Source organism: Aquila chrysaetos, chromosome 22, assembly GCF_900496995.4.
Source record: "Aquila chrysaetos chrysaetos chromosome 22, bAquChr1.4, whole genome shotgun sequence".
NCBI lineage: Eukaryota > Metazoa > Chordata > Aves > Accipitriformes > Accipitridae > Aquila > Aquila chrysaetos.
In genome coordinates, this window is record NC_044025.1 from 14,078,044 (window position 1) to 14,102,981 (window position 24,938).

Here is a 24,938-nt window from a genome sequence, read left to right on the forward strand (position 1 = left end):
ATTCTGTGCTCGAAACATGAGTTAGTGTGTTATAAAAACTACTTATCTTTAAGGCGTCAGTGGCTTTTTTATTCTCAGATACAGCCGTTAACTCTTGATGAAAAACTCTTACCTGCAGAGATGTATTCCAAATGCTTAACTGAGTGACAGCACGCACATATGCACAGGGAACACTGCCAGTACTAACAGTGACATGGCACTGGCTTCACATGACTTCTCTGGGAGGGGACAGCCAGCTCCTGCTTGGAAACACACACCCCCGTCGGCTTTGCCTAAGCCCTCATAAAGTTTCCACAGCAGTAGTGAAAGGTGAGGAGTTGAACTCTGGGCTCTGAATAGACACAAAGGACCTCTCCTAGGCTACCATCAGCAGGAGGTGAGCGAAGAACGGGCAGCCAGAGTTGAGGAGTGTAGCAGCTTGAAAAGATAGGATAGAAACTTTGAGGAAGTCATTAAAAGGCAATGTCACGTGTCTGTGTAAAGTACGATTGTAAGCTTTTCTAGGAACTGTGGTTGCCTTCAGATCTGTGCAGTGCTTGGCACAGTAGGATATCCACCAAACACGACGTCTAGTCCTGTGTCTGTCAACATAGTATGGCTGATATGCAACTTTTCCAGTGACCAGGTAAGTTGTCCTTATATTTTCCGTTCTATACTTTCATGGATAGTCATAGCCTTTTTTCTCTCAGGCACGGTTGTTTTCCACTGTCTATGCGCTATAAAGGTTGATTCCAGTGAAGTAAGCTCTACAACAGATGATTCAAGCAGGAGGGAACAAGGAATACAAAGAAACTGGTAGGCAGCCAGTCCATCACAGCAGACGTACCATGTTACTCAGCTGCACTGGCCAGCAGCAGGACTATTTGGCTGGTGTCAGAAGCAGGATGCAAGGCAATACAATACAGGGTACAAAAGGAAAAGTGAGCGCTTGTGCAGCCTCAGCTTGGGACTGTCTGAGCAACAGAAGTGTAAGGGGACAGCAGAGATGGGACATAAATAATAATCTAAATGTTAAAACAAATGTAAAAAATATGGCAGTTCTTTCCTTTTCAGATTATGTTGAGCATTTTAAAACATGATAAACTAGCTAGACTAACTAGCTTTTTCTGATACCTGAAGTGGAAAATTCAGTGAAAACAGATCTGTGACTTAATGAACAGTTGTTGGACAAATGATGAAGTACATGGAAATAATAATAATAAAAATGTATTAGAATTATTTATTGACTAGTGTATGTTTCCTCTTTAACATCAAGAGACTGATTGGAAAAACAATTACTTCATGGTTGAGAATTTGGTTTGGATCAAATTTTGTGTTAACTAATTTGAAATAACCAAAAAGGAACTTTTTTTTTTTTTTAAACAGCACCAGTTCTAGCTAATATTCAGAAAAAGCTGCAGGCAACTGAGAACTTCACTGGTTGATTCAGGGCTGTGTAACTTGCCAACATGAGATCAGTGCCAAGCAGTTGAAGGGCTTTTTTGTTTGCCGAAACAGCCATGGTTACACGAATGCTTTTTTAATATATTTGGTGTATTCTTAATCAGAAAAGACATTATCCAACAAAAAAAAGAGTAGGTAATGAGATGTTGGGAAAAACCTAATCCCTCAAAATTTATCTTGTTTTAATGTAAATAATGTGACATTTTATCCCGTAAATGTGACTTAATAAAGGTAGTGTACTACGATTTTGGGGTGAGGGAGAGTAAGCTGACATGGCAGTACTGTTTTGAACTGGAAGCCTTTGCCCAAGCAAGACTTCTGTCATAATTTGATTATTTTAAAAGGAGTACTACTAGAAATTTGATTATAATTTTAACTCTTTCCTAAAGTCACAGAATATGGGACTCCATCAAGCAATGGCTCTTTCGCCTCCTAAAAATTCAAAGCAGAGTCACATTTTCTGCTGTGCTCTGTTCTCTAGCTCTTCGCCTGCAAAGATTCAGCAGTTTGACTTGGCACTGCTGCATGGAGGAACCACTCTGGAGCATCAGCCTTCCAGCAAGCAGCTGAGATACCCCTTTTATGTCTGCTTCTCTAAGATCTAATGTTGTCTACTACAAGGTCATCGGAGTAGGATAATCTCTTTAACCACAGAAAACTATGGCCAACACTGTTTACTGCATTGTCCCAGTAGAATCATTTCATATTGCTGTTTTCAGCTCCCTACTGGGTGGTTGTAGAGAAGACAGGGAGGCACACAGCAAAAGGGCAAGGGATACAAGTTATAACAAGGGAAATTCTGATTAGATTGGGGGGGGGGGGGGGGAATTTACAGTGAAGGTGATCAAATACTGGAACAGATTTCCCAAAGCAGCTGTGGAATCTCCTTCCGTGCAGATACTCAAAACTCAACTGTTCAAGGCTCTGAACAACCTGTTAAGAAAGCTGGAATGGAGCAAAGCCTCAAAAAGGAATGGATTATTCAAGCTTGACATATTTCAGGCATTAGTAGTGTTTTCTTGGAGGCAGTGGGCACACCTGCACTGAGAGGTCCTGTGTGACAAGATGGGCATGTAGTGCACATTACATAACATAAAATGCATCACTGCGATCAGAAGGTCTTTCAGAAATGAAGATAAGATCAATTTGTCCTGTGGCAAGTTATTTACTCTGTTCTATTCAGGCTAGCAGGTTATTTGCGATTGCTACTTATAGGTATTCATCAGATATGTTAGAGTACAACTATATTTTTTCAATAAGGTTGTGGTTGGCAAACTTGATATATCAGAGAAAAAAAACATACAGAAGATCTCATAGACTAGATCTAGTAACTCATAGTCTAATAGCAAGGAGCTCCAGATTCGTGGCAAGTCGAGAAGTCCTAGGAGACTGTGACTTCCTTAACACATTCTCATTTTAAGCAATAGCACCTTAGGGCACCTCTGACACTACTTTTTTGGCCAAGGGAGACAAAGTTAACTTGTTTATGTTTTTTTAAGGCTGCTACCAAAAGTTAGCATTTCCCATAGGAGTACATACAAACCTAGTGTCGAAATAGGGGGTTGGGAGTTCAGGCTCGTGGTTTCAAGTTTCAAATGACTTTTTGCCTGATTTTTTTTTTTTTTTTTTTCCTTCTCAGAACTGTTTAACATCAGTTTCTTCCACTAAAGTATGTGGTTTGGTGGACTGGCCTTGTCCTTTTTTGTCCATGAGTAAGCAGGAACCCAAGCATGAAGGTGGTGTCCAATTTTTCTCTCTTGTGCCCCTTGACCTGCATACTAATGTAATGTAGGGAAACAGAGCTGGAAACACCTGTAAATAAACAGAGTTGCATGTGTAAGAACGTGCCCAGAAAGCTATCATTTCAAAACTAAAGTATAACCTCCTGGCTAATACAAGGACTTCTTTTTGGCAGTGTATTCTTCCCTTCTGAAACGCTGCAAGAGGAGTACTCCCAAGAGGCTTGCTACCATCATAAAGGTAATAGAATATCATCTTCTAATGAATAATTTTCCAACTGTTTTTCTTTGTACCTTAGACAGGTGCCTTTCTACCTTCTTTGTGGTTTCCTTTGTTACCTTAGGTAACACAGTTTTCCTGTGCTTGAATATTCTTCTGAGTATAAAAAGCAAAATAGATTAAATTCTGCAATCCTCAGTAACCTGGCCTTCATATTATTAGAATTCAGGTATTTGTTCTTAAAGACCATATGAAACCAAGAAAACCTGTTAGCTTTTGGTAATTATAATTTATGGTAAGAGTGCAGCAATATAAAAACAGCTGCACAATAATCCCTAGGACAGCCACAGCATGTCCTGAAATAACAGAGATCTTTCCATGGCCATGGGCAGCAGCAAAGCCCCAGCAGCTACTTAAACCTGGGGTTTGATATTTTTTTTTTTTTTTTTTTTTTTTTTAATCAAAACCGGCAACAAACAGTCAAGCCAGAGCCAAAATGCAGGGAGATTTATTACGAGGTGACCACCTGTCCATTTAGGACTTTAAACCCTCTAATTGACCATAGCGGGACTTGAAGCAAAGATTATTTTCTCACTTACCATGTTCTTAAGCTGTAACTTAGAGTTCCTCTGCCACGTGAGTGAAGGCTGCGTGGGGCTCTACTGTGTTAATTCTTTGTGGCACAAACTCACTTTGTTGTAGTTGCATTTTTGGTTTCATCCTTATTAGTTTAACGGCATGTCGTCGTTATGGAAGAACGCATGTCCCATTATCATCATTTGCTTGCAGTCTGTGAAGCGCTGGAGTTCCTACCGAGTGCAATGTATTCCTGGGCCAGATGGAGGGAGGCAGCTGTGCCACAACACAACAGTACCATGATCTAAAGCTTTGGTTTTGGCTGTTCTCCCATTTTTCTTTGTTACCCTTGCATCCCTGTTCGTTTTCTGGGACAATACTAACTCATCAGGAAATAAGGGGATTTTTCTTCTCAAGAGCTCAGCTTTGCTTGACGGCCAACATGAAGGAGGGAGCAGGACAGAGCAGAGAGAGTAAATACTTTACAGTTTTGCAAACTGAACTCGAAGTTGAGGGGATTTGCTATTGTCAGCAGCATATGCTTCTACTCTCCAGCTGTACAAGGTTCACTTTACTTAGATCACCTTTTATTTCAGATGAAAAGAGACTCTGGATATTCCACCGTGGCTGAGCAGCAGAAGCAGGTAAAGGCTCAAGGTCATCTTTCGAAGGAAGCGTTATGCAGATGCTTTGGAAGGCTGGATGTGTTCAATCATCTTCTAAGAGAAGTGACAGGCACATCCACACTCCGATCGCTTTAGCACAACCAGGAGCTCATCTCTTCTTACCACTACAGCAACATTTTCCCAGCCTTTTTCCCTTCCAGCAGACTGCAGCTACAGCACCAAGTGATGAAGGGCCTGTTATCTTTGCTTGCGTGGCAAGAGACCACAACGCTCCCCTGTAACCAGAAGCTGTGCCACCTGACTGGCCCCAGTCCTCAAAGTGCTCCTGCTAAACAATTAAGTTTCCCAGCTGATGTGCCCCAGTCTCTTTACCTTGCAGGCAGCAACCCTGTTCTGCACTTAAGGAATTTGCCAACTTGTACAAGCCCTTTAAGGGCAAGATCTCAAGCGATCCATGGATCAGAGTTTGGGAACTACTGTGCTGGAGCTGTTGGCAGGAAGAGAAACAGGGTGTTAGCGCTTGGACTTAATGAACGAGATTTTTTTTTTTTTTCCTATGTAAACTTCTCTGGTTCTACAGCTCATGTAATTATACTGTGTGGGATTCATTCATGTAATCACTTCATCACATGCAATAAAAACACAGGCTCAAAACAAGACAGTTTCTAGCCAAAGAGGTTTTAAAATAGCTTAAGTGTTGAGCTTTAGCTACTCTGTCCTATCTCAAAGCAGGACATACACAGTGTCTGATGAATATTAGGAGTTATTAGTTTTTGAAACTCTGAGTTGTTCAGCTGGAAAATGCTAAACAGTCTGAAATACTATTTGGTCTAACTAAAAATTCTCACACTGGTAAGACATCAGAGTTTTTCTTTGGTATGTCCTTTCTTCATCCCAGGAGAAACAAGGATTTATAGGATACAATTCTGTTAAAAAGCTGTAAGCTTTTTATAGCTTTTGTAACCTTTTTTCTGAAGAATAGGTAGATGGTGTTCCGGGGTCTAAAGATTAAGAAAGTCTTATCTCATGTCAGCATACATGAGGCATAACATGGATGCAATTGGAAGTATGAAACTGCTAAGAAAGCAAATCTCCAGCCCAGAATCCAGCATGCACTATCTGAAGCTGCAATAGATGGCTTTCACCAGGCATGCCTTTGTAGTTCAGTACGCCCAGTGACAATGCTGGCAACTGATTGCATTGCTTCTAATATAAACCTATAGGGTTCACAAACATCAAGCTGTAGGGCAAGAGTCCTTTAAATGACTTCCTCCCCGGTTGCCAACTTGATTTAAGAAAAAAAAAAAAAAAAGAATGATGATAGGAGGAAATGGTTGTTTGTTTTAATGAGGAAGTTTCAGTGCTAATGAGCAAAGTTCTGTCCTGGGACAGATAAATATTGCTGACAAGTCCTGGGCGATGTTTAATGTTCTGTAGCTGTTACAGAATCTTAAAGAAGCTCTTCAGCACTGAAAGCCATCTAGAGAGGATTCCTCTATATTGCATTACCCTAAACACACCTGCATTCAATATTAGTGAGCTCTCCTGTTTGTCCTCTCTGACAGGAGACAAACAGGACAGCAACTATGAAGCGTGCTATTTTTACTCCAGCCTGTTTGTGCAGCACAACAACACAGTTAAACAGGAAGGACAGAGTAATGAACAAGGCACTAGCTGGTTATTACACTATATTATTTTAGAACTGCACTGATTTTTTATTTTAAACATTTATCCTGCAGAGAAATGTAATGCATATTTACCCAAGAAAACCCAAACTAAGATTGCTGAACTCCAGAACCAATTCCAACTTGGGCTACTCTAGAAGACAGATAGTTAATTATACATTTGTAATATATTTGCTAAACAACTTGGTTTCAAATATTTAAATGCTCAAATATATTGAATACTGCTTTTTGAATATACTTACTCCTGGAATCAAAAGGTCTCACTGGTAATTTTCTGGCTCTCTTGCAGTTGCTTTGTATAGTTAAAGTCCTTACTGTGATAAGAGTCATGCTAACATCATGCCCTTATGCTGTACACAGGAATGTTTTTTCAGTAGATAACATTGCTGTGACTGAGAGCAGGGATTTAGAGAACTTTATACTTTGGAGAAGTTGAGTACTTTAGCTCATTGTTAATGTGCAGTTGTTCTATACAGATGGCACATGGTACCTACTAGCCAAGTTGTACTCTTCAGTACTAGAGCTGAGTGGTACCTGTGAAGGCACAGCAAAGTGACTTATGCAAGGAAAGGTAATATCCTGTATTAAACCTCTGTTATACTTGGGGAAAAAAAGGCAAGCCTCTGGGCACGTGAGCCTGACTTCAGAATCAGTCTTCAAAGCAAAGAGGAAAGTTGAGAGGAATGGTTCTGGATTAACTGGAGCTGTTAATCAGATCATCTGAGCGCAACAGTTCTTGACTGCCGCAGGGAGAAAACATACTGCATACCGGGAAGGAGAAAATAGGGAGGGAGGGAGGTGTTGAGATGGAGCTCCATTCCTTACCCCCAGGTCTTCCTTTCCTACTGCTCTGACTTATCCAAAAGCCCCTTATATTATAGTCCTCCAGGTATGGAGAAGCATGCCAAATAAAAACTAAGAGGGAAAAATCAGTGGTCCTTTCTCTCCCTGTGGTTATTCCAGAGAAATTACATGTCAGTGACACTTCAGGTCTCTGTAAGCATGGCAGATGGATGTGTGTATGCTCCCCCCCTCAATTACACACAATATCCCATAACAGCTTTGTTATTATGTTCTTTAGAGAGTTTGTGAAACAAAGTGGGCCATCATAGGCCTGCCTTTACCTCCTGCCTTTCAAATACAAAAAATGCTAGTGTAGGACACAGCAGCACACGCTCACTCTTGTTGCTTGCTCACAGGCAGAGAAGCTCTGGGATGCCCTGAAGGTCACTGCCTGCGTCCTTGGTAGCAGCCTGCTCATATTCACTGCCTTAGCGAACACTGTTTCTTGGTAAGATTGTTCGAACAAAGGGGCTTGAGGAGAAGCTTTTCTGTGGAGAGGGGAAAAAGTGGATGATCAAAAGATGGACAACCAAGAACACTTATTCCCACAGGTATGTGCAGAATCTCTGGGACGCTTTAGGCCATTTCTGGCAAACAACATGGCTAAAGCTCTACTACCTGTTTGAGGGAAAGGAGTGGACAATCTTCTTCCTTGGTGAGTTTTAACAACTCCCTGCTGTAGGAGCAACCGTCCATGTATTACATCTAAAAGGGGGATGTGGACACACCTTCCCCAACTCACTAATCCTCCCACTGAAAAAGCACATGTAGGCTTCAAAGCCAGCCACAGCTGATGTAGTGCAACTGTGCTGCCTTTGGACTGGTTTGCCATTAGACCCCCTATACAGATTAAAAATTTGATTTTTTGCTGCTGCTGAAATGGCTTCACTGCGAAGACACTTTGCTCCTGTGAGAGCTGAGTGACTCAGCAGAGCTAATTACTAAAAATTAAAGTAAAATTAGTGAATTTTACTCTTGCTGCAGCGCCTATAAAACTCCTCTCTGTCTGTGATTAACAGCTGGTGAACAGGCCTGGTAGGGACCTTGCAAGGTCCCAGGGATCAACTCAACCTTTTCCTACTTGTATTTAAAAACCACCCATGACAGAGATCCCCCAGCCTCCCAGAAGAGCCCTTTCTTAGCCTCAGCTGTGGCAAGTTTCAACCTATGCGACATTTGTCTACTCCTCCCCATTCCCTAGGTTTTGCCCGGACGTCAGAACTTACCCATATTCCCGTTTAAAGGATCTCAGGGCAGGGGATATGCACCTGGTACATCTGGGTCCCAGAAAGGTCCTCTGGGCACTACGCCACTGTATTTTGTTTCCGATTTAGCCAGGGCTCTCAATTTATTCACCAATCTCTGCCCTTTCCTCACGCCACAGGGGCTGCATTGGTGCCTAGCCTTGCTTTCTGGTGCTTCAACGGAATCCTCATGGTGGCTGATGTAACAGGAAAGCCAACTTTCATTACTCGCTATCGCATTCAGCTGGGCAAGAACGATCCTGTAAGTATTTCTCGCTCTGCCTCTTCTGCTGGCTAAACACTTCCTGCAGTCTCTTAGGCTAGGAGCAGGGGAGAAGAACCTGTTATGCTTTTCTCTTGCAACCAGGTAGGATTCAAGGAGAATCAAGCTGAGTCTTGTATATCCACTGCAGAGAGGAAGGCAGTTCTTGTAATTAGCCTACTGATCAGATCTGGATTGACTGCTTTTACAAAGTTGATCCCAAAACTAATATGGAAACTGCCTTAAAAAAAGTCTTAAAGCTCTTTATCCTTCCGACTCAAAGCTGTATTGTTTCTGACTTAGCCTCAAGTCCTGACTTCTCTTTTGCAGGTGGACACAAAAAAATTGCGCCAAGCCATCTACACAGCGCTGTGTAATCAGTTCTTTATCTCCTTTCCCATGCTTGTGCTTATGTTCTACATCATGAAACGGTGGGGCAACACCTTCAGCAAGGAATTACCCACCTTCCGCTGGTTTCTTGTGGAGCTAAGCATCTTTATCTTAATAGAGGAAATTCTCTTCTATTATACACACAGGTGAGCTGAGCACAGGAACAGAACTCTATGGTTTTTCTCCACGCCTTTAAGCTTATACCCATCTCTTGCAACAGCAATAGTCCTAGTCCCCCCTCTTCCACCCATCTTGTATGTATATGGAAAGACTTACAGGTCCTGAAATCCACCTTTACAACATGAGGCTTTGGTATTGCCAGTAACTACAGTAAGCAAAAATGGGTAAAATTACAGAGGTGGAGCAGCTTAGAGGCTAAGGAAGAAACAAAACAGGTAGCTTGACACAAAAGCTGTGACCCAGCATTCTTTGAAAAGAGAAGAACAAGACTGATTATCCTGAACAAAAAAAGCTCAAGAGGTCAGTGACTGATCTCCTGTTCACTTGTACAGCACCTACGAAACAGGGCCTGGCTCCTGACACGGCAGGCTTCCTACCAACACCAACATTAGAGGGAAAAATTAAAGCAAGGAAGAGAAAAGCCTGCAAAAGACGATGCAGAAGCAAGCACAGCACTCTCAGAAATATGTAGGTTTCCCTTTTGGACAAATGCACATAAAAAATGTAAAAAGCCATTTCTTACGAAGGACCCACAGAACCTAAAATTCTGACTCTAATAATTGCCAGCAGGAAAAGTCAAAACAGTGAAAATATAAAGTGAGTCTTCCCCTAAGTAGCACTCCCAAGTTTGAGCAAATGAGTCATTCAGGGACTTTGATCTACGGGATTTATCTGGACTTAAGTTTAACATTAGCCGGTGGACATATCAATTGAGCGAGGGCTCAATACTAAAGAAAGAGAGAGACAGGGAAGCAAGCCAGGAGTCTCACCCCAGCTGCTCTGAAATCTTTATGTTAAAGAGGAGACATGAGCAAGTCCCCAGCAGAAATTCTGTGTTATGTTACTCTATGTTCCTTTCTTGCAGAGCTCAAAACCTGCCTTTCTGTTTTCTCTACTTAGGCTTGCTCACCTCCCACTCCTGTATAAGCACATTCACAAGAAGCACCACGAATGGACAGCCCCCATTGGCGTGGTCTCCATTTATGCTCACCCAGTGGAACACATAGTAAGTGGATTCTCCCATGGTCACCCTCCAGTTTCTGCATGGAGCGCGATTTCCATGAGATGAGGAGGAGTGGTAAGAGAAGAAAAGCAAACGCACCCTTAGACTTTTTTTTTCTTACAAAGAGGAAGCTAAGCTGCATTGCCAAGAAGCTTGGCTGTAGAAGGGTTGCTGTATCTGTTTATGCCAGACTCCACTAGCTTTAAGAGCACAGATCCAGGGGCCTCCAACAGATAAGGAACCCGACTGAATGGTGCTTCCTTGAGCACAGAGAGGGCTGGGACTACATACGGTGCCTTTGGCACAAGATGTGACACACAATCTGGGTTACTGCATGGATTCGGAATTCTGTCATGATTTTCATGCTGGTGGCTGGGATCACTGTTTGCAAGAGTGTCTCCCAGCGCTGCTCCAGTGGAAACTTCTCACTAAAACACATCCCACCTTCAGAAGATTCCACTTCTAAGTACTATCTCCTGTTAACAACACTCCTGGGCTGCAGCACCAGCTCTGTGAGTCTCCCTAACTGACAGTCTTTGGGCAGCAGACTGACTTCTTTTTTCAAGAGTCCGGCTAAGCCTAGCTGGTGCAATGAGCTTGGTCTGGGCGGCGACAGCCATTTGTGCCACTGGTAGAACACAATGAAGTGATGCAGCCGGGATCATCCCATTGCTGCCCGGGCTGCACATGTCCCCAGGCCATGCCCTTTTACAGCTAGGTTTCCCAAGAGCAGCTTCAGCATTATTCCAAGGTGAAGCTGAAATTCAGACCTCTGACTCCAGGGTGATTTACTGGAATCACGCTGCCCTCACACCCCGGGTTGAGCTCATGTCTTAACTTCTACTACAAGCTGAGGGAGCTTGGGCTGTGACTATGTTTTGCAGTGAATGAAACTGAGGTCAGAGTAAGTTATTTCTTTGATCATTATGTAATTTTAGTATGGTGTTTGCAGAGGGATCTTCCCTTTATGCTCTTTGCACAAAACTAATGTGGTGTATCACCTACATGAAACAATTCAGCTCCTAGAGGAGAGTCTGCTTGTTGTGGACTCGTTAATGAGGTAGAGTTTGCTTCTCATTTCTAGCTCTCCAACACACTGCCTGTCCTGACTGGACCGATGATCATGGGGTCCCATATTGTTTCAATCGCAGCGTGGTTCTCCCTTGCTCTCATAACAACAAGCATTTCGCACTGCGGCTACCACCTGCCCTTCCTACCGTCGCCGGAGTTCCACGACTTCCACCACCTCAAGTACGTCCGGGCACTGCTCAGCTTCCCCTTCCCCTCCTGCCTGTGCCCTGGCATCGCTGACGGGCAAAGCTCCTTTCCGAGGGTCAAGTGGGTTTGCGTAACTCACGTACAAGCAGAGAAGCCTATCCAGTTCGGCCGATAGCAGGCTGAATGCTGTCAGTTTTTCAAGCAGTTAGAGATGGCGATTTCGGAGGACTCCAGCCCCCTGCCTACGCAGCTGCCAGACACCTCACTGACATCCACCCTCCTCCATCAGCTGACTTGGAAACTTTCTCCAAAGCACAAACACCGCAGCTGAGGCTGGGTGTTTCAAGTTTCCTAAGATTACATGGGAGGAAAAAGCACATAGTGTCTGAAGCAGCAGGTATCACCTGGACTTTCCCCAGCACAAGGTCAGAGGCAGTTCTCTGCAAGGCTCTTCCTAGAAGTTTAGAAGACACTGCATGTGATCTAGAATAAAGACAGAGCAAGGGCAAGTCACACAGCTGAAATAAATTTGCAGGGAGCCTCCCTGTCTGTCCCTCTCCCATACACTGGGATTAGTAACACCGACCTAGTTAACACCTTGCCCAAACAATTGCAATTAACCCTTCCTGGCAGACTCCCAGCCTCCTCCTCCACTGGAGAGAGCAGAGTTTCAGCTGGTTGTTCAGGTACACATACCACAGTAGTGGCAGAAGCAGTCCCATCTCCCAGATGTGCACTAAATTCATAGACATACACCCTCGAACAAATTAACCCTCCTGCAGAAACAGCCCATGTGGCAGTTCTATCACCACCCAAGTGCTAGGCAACACCCAAACCAGTGTCGGTTCTTATCAGTCATTTCCTCCGAAGCTCGGCTCAAACCAGGACACGGATCACCGCAGAGCCGAGATGCTCTCTGGGCAGAACGGCTGTGCCAGCATACCAGTGCTGGAAGCACAGCAGCTCCGCATCCCGGGGCAGCCGGATCTCGGGATCACGGACACGGCAACGTGGCTGTCCAGCTGCTCCCGCAGCTCTGAGCGGTCCGGGAGAGAGACGGCTGCTGTTCGGTGCCACCGTTTCTGGGTCACGAAGGCACCAGAGAGGGAAATTGCTGAAGTTTCACCCAGGCTTCGACAGAGCTGCGAGGGAGACTGGTGCCGTGGCAGAAATCGCATGGACGGTTTCTCAGGGCTCTGAAAGGAGATGGAAATAGGAAGGGCAAGAGAACCTCGGTAACCTCCAGTGATGTTTATTCTGTTTGGTTTCCAGGTTCAACCAGTGCTACGGAGTCCTGGGAGTGCTGGATTATCTGCATGGAACAGATACAGTGTTCAGACAAACCAAAGCCTACGAGAGACACAGGGTCCTCCTCAGCTTCACACCACTCTCAGAAAGCATCCCCGAGGCACCCAAGAGGGCAGAGTGAACCCAGCAGCAGCCTGCAGTTCTTGCAGAGCCCCGTGACTAGCAGAGTGAGAGGCAATGATTTATGCCAAATAGTATTTTAATTGGGAAACATGTTACTGTTCACACGTAACAAAACCCAAAGTTGAACTTAAAACATGCTACTTGAGATGACTGCACTTTTGCTGCCATTATTTTCTACCTAAGGCACAAAAAACCTGCTCTAGAAACCTATTTTTAAACAAAGTTTAGAGCAGGTTTTTTTCTTAATTACTTGCACTGTTCCTTGGTTTTAGCTGCCTGCACATAAGCCAGATGTGTTCTGGGCCACACGGCTTTGGGGAGTTCTCATTATTAAGGTTTTAACACTTCAGTTTTCACAGGGCATGCTTTGGCCTCTTCAGCAGCATTCTATAGAAATACCAGCAAGATCACTGTAACTACATGTTAATAGGATTAAACCCACTATTTTTCTGAGACTCAGAACACCTGGGATATGGGATGCAGCCCCATGGAAAGTCAGTGGGGCCACAGCTTCAGAAACGCTCTCCCCTGCACATGCAACAGAGGCCTGACTTGCCCCAAGCGGTTTTCCTTCATGCGAGAGGTCAGTACAGGTCTGAATTAAGGGCTGCCACGTTCTCATCTCTGCTCCACAAACTAATGTCTGCAAACATAAAGTGAGTTTCCCCCACATAGGACAGGAAAGGAGAGCTGGGAGCTGATGTGCTGCATGGCAGAAGCCCTGGTGTATCACCTCCTCCTGCTGTGACTCATCTCGCTCCCCACACGCCAAAAGGAGACACAAATCAAAACAACAAGCTCTGTGCAACTATCAACTGCGGAAACAGACGTTCCAAGGAAGGCAGACTCGCTGCCGTCCTGAGCTGTGTGGAGATCAGTGAAACCCTGTAAGAAAGGGCCCAACAAAAAGCACTCATACCTTTACGCACATCCATAAGTACCTACACAACCGAGCTCGAGACATTCTGCAAATTTTCTCCATGATCTTTCTAAGTCTCAATCCTGTCTGGGGGCCTGGAACAAAAATGACACCTACCTCTCACCGTTGCTAGACCCACATCCTAAGCGAGCCCACCGAGGAGAGGACACGCAGGGCTGACCTGCGCTGCACTTACCTGCTGTCAGCCCAGCTCCGCCTGTGGAAGGCAACTCTCTTCGCCCAGCCTCCTCCAGTCCCTACAACCACACGGGGATGAACCCAGCCCGTTCATCCACCCACAGCCCCCTGGGGAGGGCAAGTGAGCAGAACAGAAAACCCAGGCCACATTGTCTTTTGAAGTTTTTATTTTTATACATTTTTTTGTATTAAAAAGGAAAAAGCATAATTACCACAAATTACAAAGGACTAAAGCATTACTAGAATAATGAATCACATCAGCCTAGAAAGCAGATACTCTGAATAATATTAATGTTATAATACAAGCTCTCATTCAAGTATTTTACATTTTTCTTTTCCTTTTATATGTGATGATGATCCTAGCACATGGGTCAAAGATTATGTACTATCGACAGAAGATGGATCATGTACAGCGGGCCATATTAACAAGATTTTCCTCCCAAGTGATACATGGTCTGTGATGAGTCATTTTAAGTTTGTCTCTACGATAAATGCAGCTGAAGAAGGTTGCACACACTTTCTAGTTTTGGGAAACAGAAGGCTGAGGTTGGGACACACAGGGTTTGAGAAGGGCCAGCACATCGAACCATCACCCCTTTTGCTCCAGGCGAGCGAGCCGAGGGCCACCCTCGCCGGGGTGCAGCTCAGCGGGGGTCTGAGCCACAGATCCAAAGGTTTCCAACCCCAACGGGACCGGGACAGGCTGGAAGAGGAGGAGGGGGAGCGGGGCTGCACCGGGGAGGCTCGAGGGGACCAAGTGGTGCCAAGCATCCCCTCCTGCGAGGGGCACCACCGGCACGAGCCAGCCCCTGTGCGGGGCTGAGACCTGGAGAGCGAGCCGCAGGGGGACAGCGCGGGGACCCTGGGGTTGACCCCAGCAGGTTCCGCACGCCGCAGGGGGCTGGAAGGCACCCAGGGCGCTCCCCGCTCCTCTGGAGCTTCCCACCAAGGGATGTGCTTGTCACAGATACATCGGTCCTATGTTCAAGTGTCTGCAGAAAGTGAAACTGTAAACTACTCATTGAAACGCTGCCCTCCAGCCACCCGCTCCACACCACCGAGATGAACGTTTTCTTTAGGAAAAAAAAAAAAAAAAAAAAAAAAAAAAAAAAGAGTCATTCATCTATTACCTGTATTGGAAACTTAAAAAAAAAAAAAAAAAAGTCAGTGAGGCATTTAACATCAAGTGTAGCAACCCTCTCTTAAAAAGAGCCTAGCATCCATTTCAAAACAGTGACAAAGTGACATAACCAGTCTCAGAGGAGACAGAAAATAAGCATTGCAAACACAGCTTGCTACATTTACAGTTTTCCTTTTTTTTTTTTTTTTTTCCTTTTGATAAAATAACTGGAAAGGCATTAACAGCTAGAAGGCCCCCTCTGCACTGCCATGTGGAACGTGTAGAGACACGTGGCAGGATACTGAGGTTAACGCATCATTTTGTTACAGTACAGTCGACCAGTCCCAAGCAAGATGAGCAGTTGTGGAAACTCGAGGGACCCCAAGGGCTACAGTGACAAGCCGCCATCAGGGGTGCGAGGGGGGCAGCAGGAAGAGGGACAGACAGGCAAATGGAGCAGCAGGATTATTACTTTTTTTAAATTCCCCCCCCCCCCCCCCAAATCAGCATGGCAAAGCAACAAAGCCTCCTCCGAAACACACCTTCCACCTCCACTCCTGACCCCACGCCAGAGCTCTGTACCCGTTGTAACCACCCGCATCCCGAAGACGGGCTGACACGTGGGACCGTGGCAAGGAGCCCCAGCTGTAGCAGCCTGGGACCTCCCGAGAAGAGGGGCGAGATGGGGAGCACTCCCCCCACTCTGCCTGCAGAGACCCGACAGCCTCACCCAGCCTTTCCAAAAGCAGCCGGGGCTCCCTCCGGCCGTGCCGGTGGCTGGGCACCAGCACTGCACAGACCTCACGAGCTGCGGGACACATCAGCGTTCACAGGAGTACGCGTGCCCAACCGCTAAAATTAAAAAAAAAACACAAAAACATGATCGTGGTGAAGCATCCAAGCTAAAAGCAAGGGCGAACTCCCTCCTCAGCAGGAAGGCAAGAGCTTCCTCAAAAGCAAAACCCCTCTCTGGACAACCGTCCCTTGGTCCAGCAGCGGAGCGAGCCGCGTGCGATGCCTTCTGCACACAGCAAGAGGCCAAGTGCCTCTGCGGACCCGTCCCCTGCGCGAGCCACAGGACAGGGGAAAGCCTCGCCACGGCCAGCCCCTCCTCAGCCTGCCACGGACCACGCAACTCGGCAGCCTCTGCATCCGTGCAGCGCAGGGATGCAGGATGCTGCCCCGTAACCAGAGCATCGCGCCCCGGCCGAGAGCAGCGGCGACGGGCCCCGCGTTCCCTCAGTCCGGAGGAAGATAGGCAGGAGCAAGCGACAGCCGCCTCAGGCTGCGTCACGTCTGTCTCTTCTTCGCTCCCGGGCTACGCTGCTGCCCGACAGACAGTAAAACAAGGCACGCAGGCCGCAAATCCGGAGGGCGGCGGGCCCGCTGGGATTGCTTTTCTGACCCACCTTCCCCTGGGAAATGGGGGCGGGGGGGTGGGGGTTGTTTCACACAGGGCCATCAGCCACACTGATGTGACAAACCACTGACTCAGCAGAGGGGGGGGGGACCACACCTCTTCTGCACCAAGACTAGAGTCTCAGCCTTAAAAAAAAAAAAAAAAAAAAAATTTAAAATCAATTCAGATTTTGGGAAATTCTCTAGGAAATTTCTTAACTCTACCACCACCCAAGCAATTCCACAGTCTGCTCCACAAGCAACAACTCCACAGCAGCTCATTCCTCCTCATTTCCTATTTCATTTGTTCCTAAAACGCAGACAACTGGCTTCAAAAGAGAACACGCACCAACGAGAGGAGCACGGGGACACAGCAGCAAGGACCACCCGCGGCACATCCAGACCCGCTTCCACTTGCAAACAACCAGCAGTGTATCTCCAATGTCCTTGTCCAACCCTCAACTCCAGCCTCCGAGGCTCCTTCTTCCCAAATCAGAGGCAAACCCGGCTGCATCCGTAACCTCAGAGATCTGACTCCGGCTCACGAGAGAGGGGAAATCCAGAGATAACAGTCACGGCCGCAGCACTGTACGAGCGTTACTTGCCCGCCTGGCCCAGTTACTACCCTGCAGCCCCAGAGCACTGCTGCTGTCATGGAGCAAGCCACGGACTCAGACATGTTGGCACGCTGAATTTGGACCTGCGAGCGAGCGGTACCAAGCTGCAGGGTGATGTGGCAGGGCGGACAGACCAGGGCAGGATCACACCACCAGGAAACAGCAAAGTAGCAGCTACCCAGCCTCACTCAAACCCAGCTGTGCTTTCAATTCTAGCAGCAGTTCACGAAGCTGCTCCACGCGGACCAGCCCACCTCCCCCCCCCCCCACCTCCTAAAGCAGCATCTTCGACGCAGTGTCAGTTCGGGAAGGTGATAACTTCAGCCAGGGCCCCACGAGCATCCACAGCCACTGCTGATCGACAACTTGCCCAAACTTGCCCTCTTGATCTCCACTCTCAGCGCCTGGCTGCTCTCATCCACCAGCCCTGCAGCCCTACAGGGACAGCCCTGAAGAGATGACTCCTCCTCCCAGCTATGAGATGCAGCTCTGGATCAACTGGATACTTTAGGAAAACACTGTTCGTTACCAGCTTGTGATTTTGCAGAGAGGGTAACGCACTTAGCTGCATCTGTGAGTAGCCCATTGCGGTGCCTGCTCCGCACCGCACGCAGGAGCACACTTTGCAGCTCACGAGGACGAGGTGCCGGAGCCACAACCAAGCCAGTTTCAAAGCAGGTATCCCGACCCAGGAGACCGAGCACAGCAGCAGCAAGGCAAGCGGCTCTAGCTGAAAAAGGAGCTGCTACCCTTACGGCAGGAGCACAACTTTCCAGCGCTACGTCTGGGCCCCAGGAGCGGATCTCAGCCCTCCGACGCATGCCCACACGTGGCCACGCGCTTACAAGGGAACACAGCTCACGAGCCCTGGGAGGGTTTGCCTGCCGAAGCCCACCCGGTGCTGGGCAGAGGAGCAGAGAAAATGCCGCAGCAGCTCTGCAGTCATCCCCTTGCCTCAGCTAGGCAAGGAGCAGCGCGGTGTTATCTCAGCCCTTGGAGATGCACAGGAATGCTACCCTGAGCGCAAGACTCCACGCAGCCGCCCGCCGAGACGTGATGCACAAGGAAACCCAGGCGAGAGCCCTCCTTTGCCGGGCAGGTCTCCCACTCGCACCCAACACGAGTCCTGCCAGCGGCCCTGGGCCAGTGACGGCTGCGGGAGACGGAGTTCCCCGGGGCTGCATCGCTCCCTCGTCAGGCTACAGCATTAAGTGGCACCAGGGACACGCCAGCCCTCCCACTCGCTTGCAGCAAGGACCAGTCCCTCCAGCTGCTGTGACGGATCTCCCCGCTCACCTCCCGACCACGCTGGAGGCACAGACGAGCAGACAGACCTCCCGCCCCAGCGTGCCCGGAGAGGGCATGGGGGTTCTGAGCGAGGCCATAAGCATGTACAGTTGCTGTTGCGGCAAGGATGCTACAATGGTATATACACAACATAGCGGCTTCAACTACGTCATGAGCACAAGTCTTGGATTTGACTGCCCTCGGCACCTTCCCCCATAAGAATCAGGGCTGGCAGGGGGTCTCCGCGATGTGGGGGGAGGCATCCGAGCGAGCTGCGGGGTCAGAGGAAAGGCCGCAGGGAAGATCAGCTCGGCAGCAATGCCGTGAGGAGTCTCTGGGCCGCGGGAGCCGAGAGCCTAGCGCGCCCCAGGGTGCAGGAAGCCAGCGAGCCTCCCCGGTCCAGCTCCACCATAAGGCAACTTTTTTTTTTTGTGTTTTTTTGTTTTTTGTTTTTTTTTTGTTTGTTTGTTTGTTTTCTTCAATAATATTTCCAAGGAAGAAAGCAAAGGGACATGTGTCTTTTTAAAGAGTTTTTTTCGTTGTTGTTGTTTTAGAGGGGTTTGTGGGGTTTTTTGTTGTTGTTTCATTTTTCCAAGGGAAGAGAAAACCTCCTTCAGCAAAGTCCTGTCTTTGCATGCGACGGGCATTCCTGGGGCAGGGGGTGCAGCGTCCACGCAGGCTTGAGTCCAAGTGCCTGCCGGCCTCCCACCAGCCATCCTCGCAGGAAGGAGTCAGAACAAGCCTATCCTTGGCAAAGGTCCTTTGGTTGACTTCCAAATTGTCCGTGATGGAAGGGAGAGGCGGGCGGAGGGAGAGCCAGACCCTCGGGAAGTTTGGAGGTGAAGACTCTGGGGAGGAGGGACCAGAAGGACGAACAGGGCGACGATCCTGTCGTGGCAGTCGGTGTCAGAGAGGCACCGCCACACGTGGAATGGGAGACGTCAGCCAGGTCATAGAGATCAGAGGCTCCGCAGCATCGTGACACGCTGCGGCTTCAGTCCCCATCGGGGAACCTCGCTCCTCCGAGCTTCCTGAGCAGGCTGCCCTGCGATCCGAAGGGGGCGACACAGAGGGGAGTCATTGGGGCCGCACAGAGCAGACTTGTTTTGGTAAATCCAGACGAACTTCTAGCAATAATTTAAAACTTGATATATATATATAATAATAAAAAAATCTCCCGTTTCCAACCCAGCCAGAACATTATTTTTTTTTTGAAGAGACACTAAGACATGAGTGTGTGCACAAGAGGGGAGGGAAGGGAAAGCAAAGGGTGGGTCTGCTGGGAGCGGGTCTGGCTCTGGTCAGGGTTGTAATAGCAAAATGGTGTTTTAGATGCAGATCGTCTTTGCTTTCCAGCCACAAGAGAAAAAATCGTGTGCGTTGAAGTTTCTCCCAAGCAGCCTATTCCTGGGCACCCACCTTCCAGCTCCCTTCCTGTCCCACCCCCTCATGTCTCCCCTTCTCCAAGCCAGTCCCCCGCCAACCCACCCCATCCCCCGGCTGCAGCCTCTCTACTTCCCCACTGTCTGCGATTCTGCAGCTGACGGGGCGGGGGATTGCTGGCTCAGGTTTTTGGCATCCTCTTGTGCAGGCTGGCTGGGTGAGGCGTGGGCTTGGCTGGATGGGCACTGGCTGACTGTTTTGCTGGAAGACTGGGATGGGTAGCGCTTCCTGCCATCTCCCCCTGACGTCGTAGGGTATCTCTTGTGTCCACCTTCCTCCCCCATGGGTGGCTGGAAGAGAAGCACCCCAGTATCAGCACAGCCTCCTCCAAATGCAGATGCCCTCCCCCCGGATCAGAAATCAGCCCTTCCTGCAAACCTTCAGTTGCAACTTCTCTCCCTAACCCACCAGGAACACACATACTCACCCCAAGCACACAGCTGCCCTCCTCTGCCAATCTACTGCTGCCAGATTTGCTGACAGAAAGACGGACCGACTTCCAATCAAGCACAAGGGTGACAGCTTGCTCTTAGGCACCTCCTTCCCACACAGGGGCACAGTCCAGAAGTCTGAGAGCTGAAGCTCCACACAATGCTGGCTCTGCTCAAGCCATCAAGGCTCGCTTTCCTCCTCCCTCCTCAGCTCATCAGGGAAGATGGGCTCATCCAATTCCCCAGAAAGCTGCTCTGAAGTGGATTTGCAATATTCAAACCCTGCAGCTTGTTCCTGGCACAGCTGCAATGATAGGGCATGACACTAGGTGTCACTGACTTCCCCTGCCTGGCACTGCTTGGGGACCAGCCCCCCAAAATCCTCAGTCCTTGGAGGGGCCTGAGGGGTGTTTTCAGCGGCCATCAGTGTGGTGCAGCCATTGTGTCTACTCACATCCACTCGGAAGTCCTCGAGGCGCTTGAACTTGCTGAGGTATTCTTGCAGTTTGCTGTTAATGTCCAGATTTTTGGCTTTGGAATATTTTAGGAAGGCCCAGAACTTTTCCAGCCCATAGAGCTGTCCTGGAGAGGAGGAAAACCAAACCAGATGTCAGCAGGACAAAAATCAAGCCAGATGTCAGAACCCTTTCCTCCAGGCTTCCCCACCGCTTGCCCCACAGACCCTCCTGTCCCACTGATGGGCACAACCGAGGCAAGATGGAGAACCTGGAGAGAAGCACCCTGCACCAGTAATGGGCAGCCCTCTTGACTGGGGAAGTCCTCAGGCTCTGCTGACCTGGTGGTGACAGTCACTTGAGAAATTGCAGGGCCTTGAGAAATCCTAGAGAAACCAGTGCCTCTAGAGAAATGTTTTGGGAGAGCTACAGCCTCCCATTGCCCTCCTCCATCCCCCCAGCAGTTTTCAGGACAGTAAGCATCCACTCAACCTTGTCCTGTGAAGCGAGCAACAGGATGTCCAGCCAGTCCCCACCGCACACATTAGTGTACAGCATTACATGGCTTCCCCAAAGTCATGGAAGAGGCCCGGAGCAGCCATGCAGCTGGGCAACATCGCTGCCAATCCCAGGGGAGGCCGAAGGAGGCACCTACCAGCTTCGTAATCCTTGATGGTCTCTTCTTGAAAGTCCTTAAATATGTCTGGCCGGAATTTCTTCTCCAGCCCGTAACTGTAGTATCTGAAAAGGCACTCCAGACCGTACCTGGGAACAGAGCAGCACGTGGTGCTCAGACACTGGTGCACACAACACCCGGGCAGAAAGACTCAAGGCAAGAGCCCTGCTGTGTACCAGCAGCAGGAGGTGACTGAGGGCAACCCCAGTCCTACCTTCAAACAAGGCTAAGATGCTGCCTTTGTTTTGCTGTGAGCACCGCAAAAAGCCGAACTCTTCTTCCCACGCTCCCCTCCCAGGAAAGGCCACTCCGTCTCTCCTCTCCTCTCCTACCTACCTGTATCCCTCCTTCCCGTCCTCCACAGCCAGTTGCTTGAACTCTTCATACATTTTCTTGTTGAAGTGATCTCGGAGGAAGAAGGACCAGAACCGGAAAAGCGTGTTCATCTCCTGGGACTGACCAATGCCCAGTCGTTTCCGCTCTGTTTTGGGAAAAGGCGATGCTTGCAAGGCAGATCCTTGCCCAGGGAGCCAGCTCTTGCACAGGGGCTCATGTACAGGAGGGCCCTATGGCACTGTGGCTACATCCAGCCCCGGTGCTGGACACCCTGAGCCACAGCTCATGCTCGCCACAAACTGTGGGGAAACATCAGCTACCAGCAAGGTCGTCCCGTAGCACCCTGCTTATCTCCGTGTGCATGCTCTGCAGCCGTACCCTGCCCGCCGACGCAGCGCAGCACAGACACCCTGCCCCACACCTCACAGCGCACGCATCCCTACCGTTAAGGCAGCGCCGACGGTACTTGTGGTAGACATGTTGCGTGAAGCCATTCTCCTTGAGCAGCTCGTGCGAAGGATGCTGAAACTTGGGCAGGGACTGCGGGGTGCAGCCATAGCTTCCAACAGCCGGGGTCCCCTCCGAGGGGCTGGAGCTGAGCATGAGAGACTCCTGTCAAACCCCTTCCTCGGCACCACCCAGCTGACAGAAGAGTGGGGTCACGCTCCACCCCACAGCACTTGCCTGTTGGTCCCACCAACTCCCTGTGACTGTCTACTCTGGGTCTGGGACCTGAGCCATGGGGTATCCTACTAGGAAGGGAACCAATGTTTCCAAATGAGTCCCACCTTGTTATTCCAAGGCTTCAGACTTTCCTCAGCTCCTTCTAGGAGGGACAAGTTGGGTCCCAGTCCTTTCTGCAGCCACCTAACAGGAGACCTCCCCTGCAAGACCAGATGCTGCCTTTCCCCTTGCTTCCCACACTCGTTCCCTTTCCCATTTCTGGCTCCTGTGTCACCCCGCGTGCCTGCCTCTGGTACCTGATGGAGGCAGTTCGGGGCCTGTGTTCCCGAGAGTCCATCACCCAGCCCACGTGGCACTCCATCGGGGGGTTCGAACTGTGCCTCGTCTTCCTCTTCCGCGGGGTCTGCAAGACATGGTGCATCAGGGATGTGTCCCCTTCCTCCCCAGGACCCAGATGGGAAACCCAGCTCCCATTGTGCACCCCAGCCCTGGTCCCACCTTGGCATCTATCGTCCTGCCCTCTTTCACCACTGGGTAAAACCGGGGCGTCTGTGTCGGGTCCTTCAGCTGAGGCGTGCGAGGGGTCCGGGGGGTCCTGGCGTTGCGGTAGTTGGGCGATTCTGGTACAGTCGTAGGCAAAGACCGGGCAATGGTTGAAGGCTCAGGGACTCCAAACAACTTGTTAGCCAAAGCGTCTGTAGGTACTGCAAAAAGAAAACCCCCCACCCTGGGTCAAGCTGAGTTCTAAGCACAAGAGCATCACTACAGCCAAGGGACATCCATCTGGTGGATGGGAAGCAGCAGGGGCAGGAATGCAGGGACACATCCCAGCCCTCTGAGACAAGCAGCTTCAAATCCAGCATGTCACCAGCTTGGCCAGATAGCCCAAAGCCTAGCACCAGATCCAAGGACGGAGCTTCCAGGGATCCCACAAGGTATCTGCTTCCTAGTGGCTAACAGCAGTGACAAATCCCCCATTCCCAAGAGAAGGACAGGGCAGCAGGTGCCACACACAGGCAAACAAACCCCAGCAGGCAGCTGCCTTCCAGGTACTCAGGGAGGGTCCAAGAAGAAAGTCACATCCAGGGGACTACATCAAAGTCTGTCAAGGTTTTCTCACTCAACTGGGACACCCCTGCTTTTGGGCCTCCTCTTCTGGAGCCCCAAAACATTCAGCTGGGAGACAAGCATTGCTCTGGGAAAGATAAACCCACACACCTGTGGCCCCAATTTCTTCTCCCCAGCTGCTACCCAACCTCTGAGGACCTCTCACCAGGAGGAATAGAGACAAATTCAGTCCTGCCCATTCATGCCCCCTGTCTCTTACCTTGCTGGAACCTGGGGGGACCGGGAGGGACTTCCTGGTTTGGATCCACAGGGGGCTCTGGGGTCAGGGTGTCAAACTGCTCCCTGCTGATCATATTCACCTTCTTGAAGTTCTCCACCTCTTGCTGCATTGGAAGAGGAAGATGATGAAGCAACCAATTGCCCTCTTCTCCCCTCATCCCATCAGCTCACCATGACCACCGCTCTGCTTGCGCAACAGCCACAACGCTGGGCACCAAGTGCAGCCATGGGGCCTGGGTGCCCAGAAAGGCAACCTGCTGTGCAGAGGTAGGAAGTGGAGATGCAGACGACAAAACTGGGCATTGCATGGGCCAGATCCGAGCCACTTCCTGCTCCCAAGCTTTCAGGGATACTACAAGACAGCTCCACTAATCATTGCTTGCTTCTTTCAGGCTTTTACCCACCCAGGGCAGCGCCAGTGCGACAAGGTTCAAGGCAAGCTCGGTAACCCATGCTTGGTGAGGACCCCATTGCTCCCGCCATCTTCTTGCATCCCTAGAGCCTCCTCCCTGGATTCTCACAGCCACACCGGCAGTGGGGCACAATGCTCCCATGTATTTGAAGGATCCGTACCGCCAGCACACACTGTCCTTCTGTCACCTGTTCTCCCCGCACCCTCAGCTTCTGCCACCCCAGAGAGCAGCACTGCCTCAGCAATGTGCCAGGTACCAGACATGGGAACACTGAGCCCAGCTGGTAGCTCCAACAGGCCATCCCACCTCACAGCCAAAATAATTTCCGTTGCTGAACGAGTCTACGCAAGTCCCCGACCGTGAGAGTCGCCAAGATGGGACTCAAATGTTTCAAAGCAGCAGATGGGCTTTCTATAAAAAGCCCAAGTCTATGCAAACTGGCACCAAAATGGAGAATAGCACAGGCCAAGTGCAGCCCAGCCATCTATGAACTCGTCCCCAATAAGCGTGGTCTCCAAGGGACCGTGCCATGGAGCGCTGGGCACTATGGACAGTGCAGAGACACCCGTTTCGCCCCACAGATCTGGCACTGCCTGCCAAGACCATGGCAGACAGCAGAGCAATGGGCCCCATGTTCCAGGTCACCTCATTATTGGCGCTTTGTTTACCTGGCTGCAGCCTCACACTACGTTACAGAGCTGTGTTTATCCCTGATACAGTAGAGCACGACGCTGCGAGCCAGGAATCCCAGGCT

The 24,938-nt window shown here is 49.2% G+C and overlaps 2 protein-coding genes across 10 annotated transcripts in view; one reads left to right on the forward strand and one right to left on the reverse strand.

The window, feature by feature from the left end:
* Window positions 1–159: 159 nt before the first annotated feature.
* Window positions 160–14,297, forward strand: FAXDC2 (fatty acid hydroxylase domain containing 2). Of its 4 annotated transcripts, XM_029997626.2 has the most exons (11): window positions 160–376; window positions 505–625; window positions 3,359–3,423; window positions 4,575–4,622; window positions 7,489–7,580; window positions 7,684–7,787; window positions 8,517–8,638; window positions 8,969–9,174; window positions 10,109–10,214; window positions 11,296–11,462; window positions 12,702–14,297. In XM_029997626.2, exons 4-11 carry the CDS (start codon window positions 4,575–4,577, stop codon window positions 12,856–12,858), a joined length of 1,002 nt encoding a protein of 333 aa, XP_029853486.1. In that variant the 5' UTR covers window positions 160–376; window positions 505–625; window positions 3,359–3,423; the 3' UTR covers window positions 12,859–14,297. The 4 variants fall into 4 exon arrangements, with proteins under 4 accessions (XP_029853486.1, XP_029853485.1, XP_029853488.1 ...); XM_029997625.2 differs by having other exon boundaries at window positions 160–625; XM_029997628.2 differs by lacking the exon at window positions 505–625.
* The window catches only part of LARP1 (La ribonucleoprotein 1, translational regulator), a 48,960-nt gene continuing 38,148 nt past the window's right edge, over window positions 14,127–24,938 (reverse strand). For 5 of the 6 annotated variants that reach the window (XM_029997622.2, XM_029997623.2, XM_029997621.2 and 2 more), the window contains 8 exons: window positions 23,752–23,875; window positions 22,923–23,128; window positions 22,721–22,827; window positions 22,184–22,335; window positions 21,741–21,885; window positions 21,384–21,493; window positions 20,728–20,855; window positions 14,127–20,132 (listed from right to left, as the gene is read on the reverse strand). In XM_029997622.2, the coding sequence (XP_029853482.1) occupies window positions 19,911–20,132; window positions 20,728–20,855; window positions 21,384–21,493; window positions 21,741–21,885; window positions 22,184–22,335; window positions 22,721–22,827; window positions 22,923–23,128; window positions 23,752–23,875 (1,194 nt within the window). In that variant the 3' untranslated portion in view covers window positions 14,127–19,910. Of the gene's footprint in view, window positions 20,133–20,269; window positions 20,578–20,727; window positions 20,856–21,383; window positions 21,494–21,740; window positions 21,886–22,183; window positions 22,336–22,720; window positions 22,828–22,922; window positions 23,129–23,751; window positions 23,876–24,938 lie in introns of all 6 variants that reach the window. The other variant, XR_005931098.1, reaches the window with a different exon arrangement.

Bases quoted from the DNA above. Each gene is read 5' to 3' on its own strand.
- FAXDC2 (XM_029997625.2), top strand. From the start codon at position 4,575: ATGAAAAGAGACTCTGGATATTCCACCGTGGCTGAGCAGCAGAAGCAG. The intron at 4,623-7,488 runs GTAAAGGCTCAA...GCTTGCTCACAG, and splicing joins TGGCTGAGCAGCAGAAGCAG to GCAGAGAAGCTCTGGGATGC. The intron at 10,215-11,295 runs GTAAGTGGATTC...TCTCATTTCTAG, and splicing joins CTCACCCAGTGGAACACATA to CTCTCCAACACACTGCCTGT.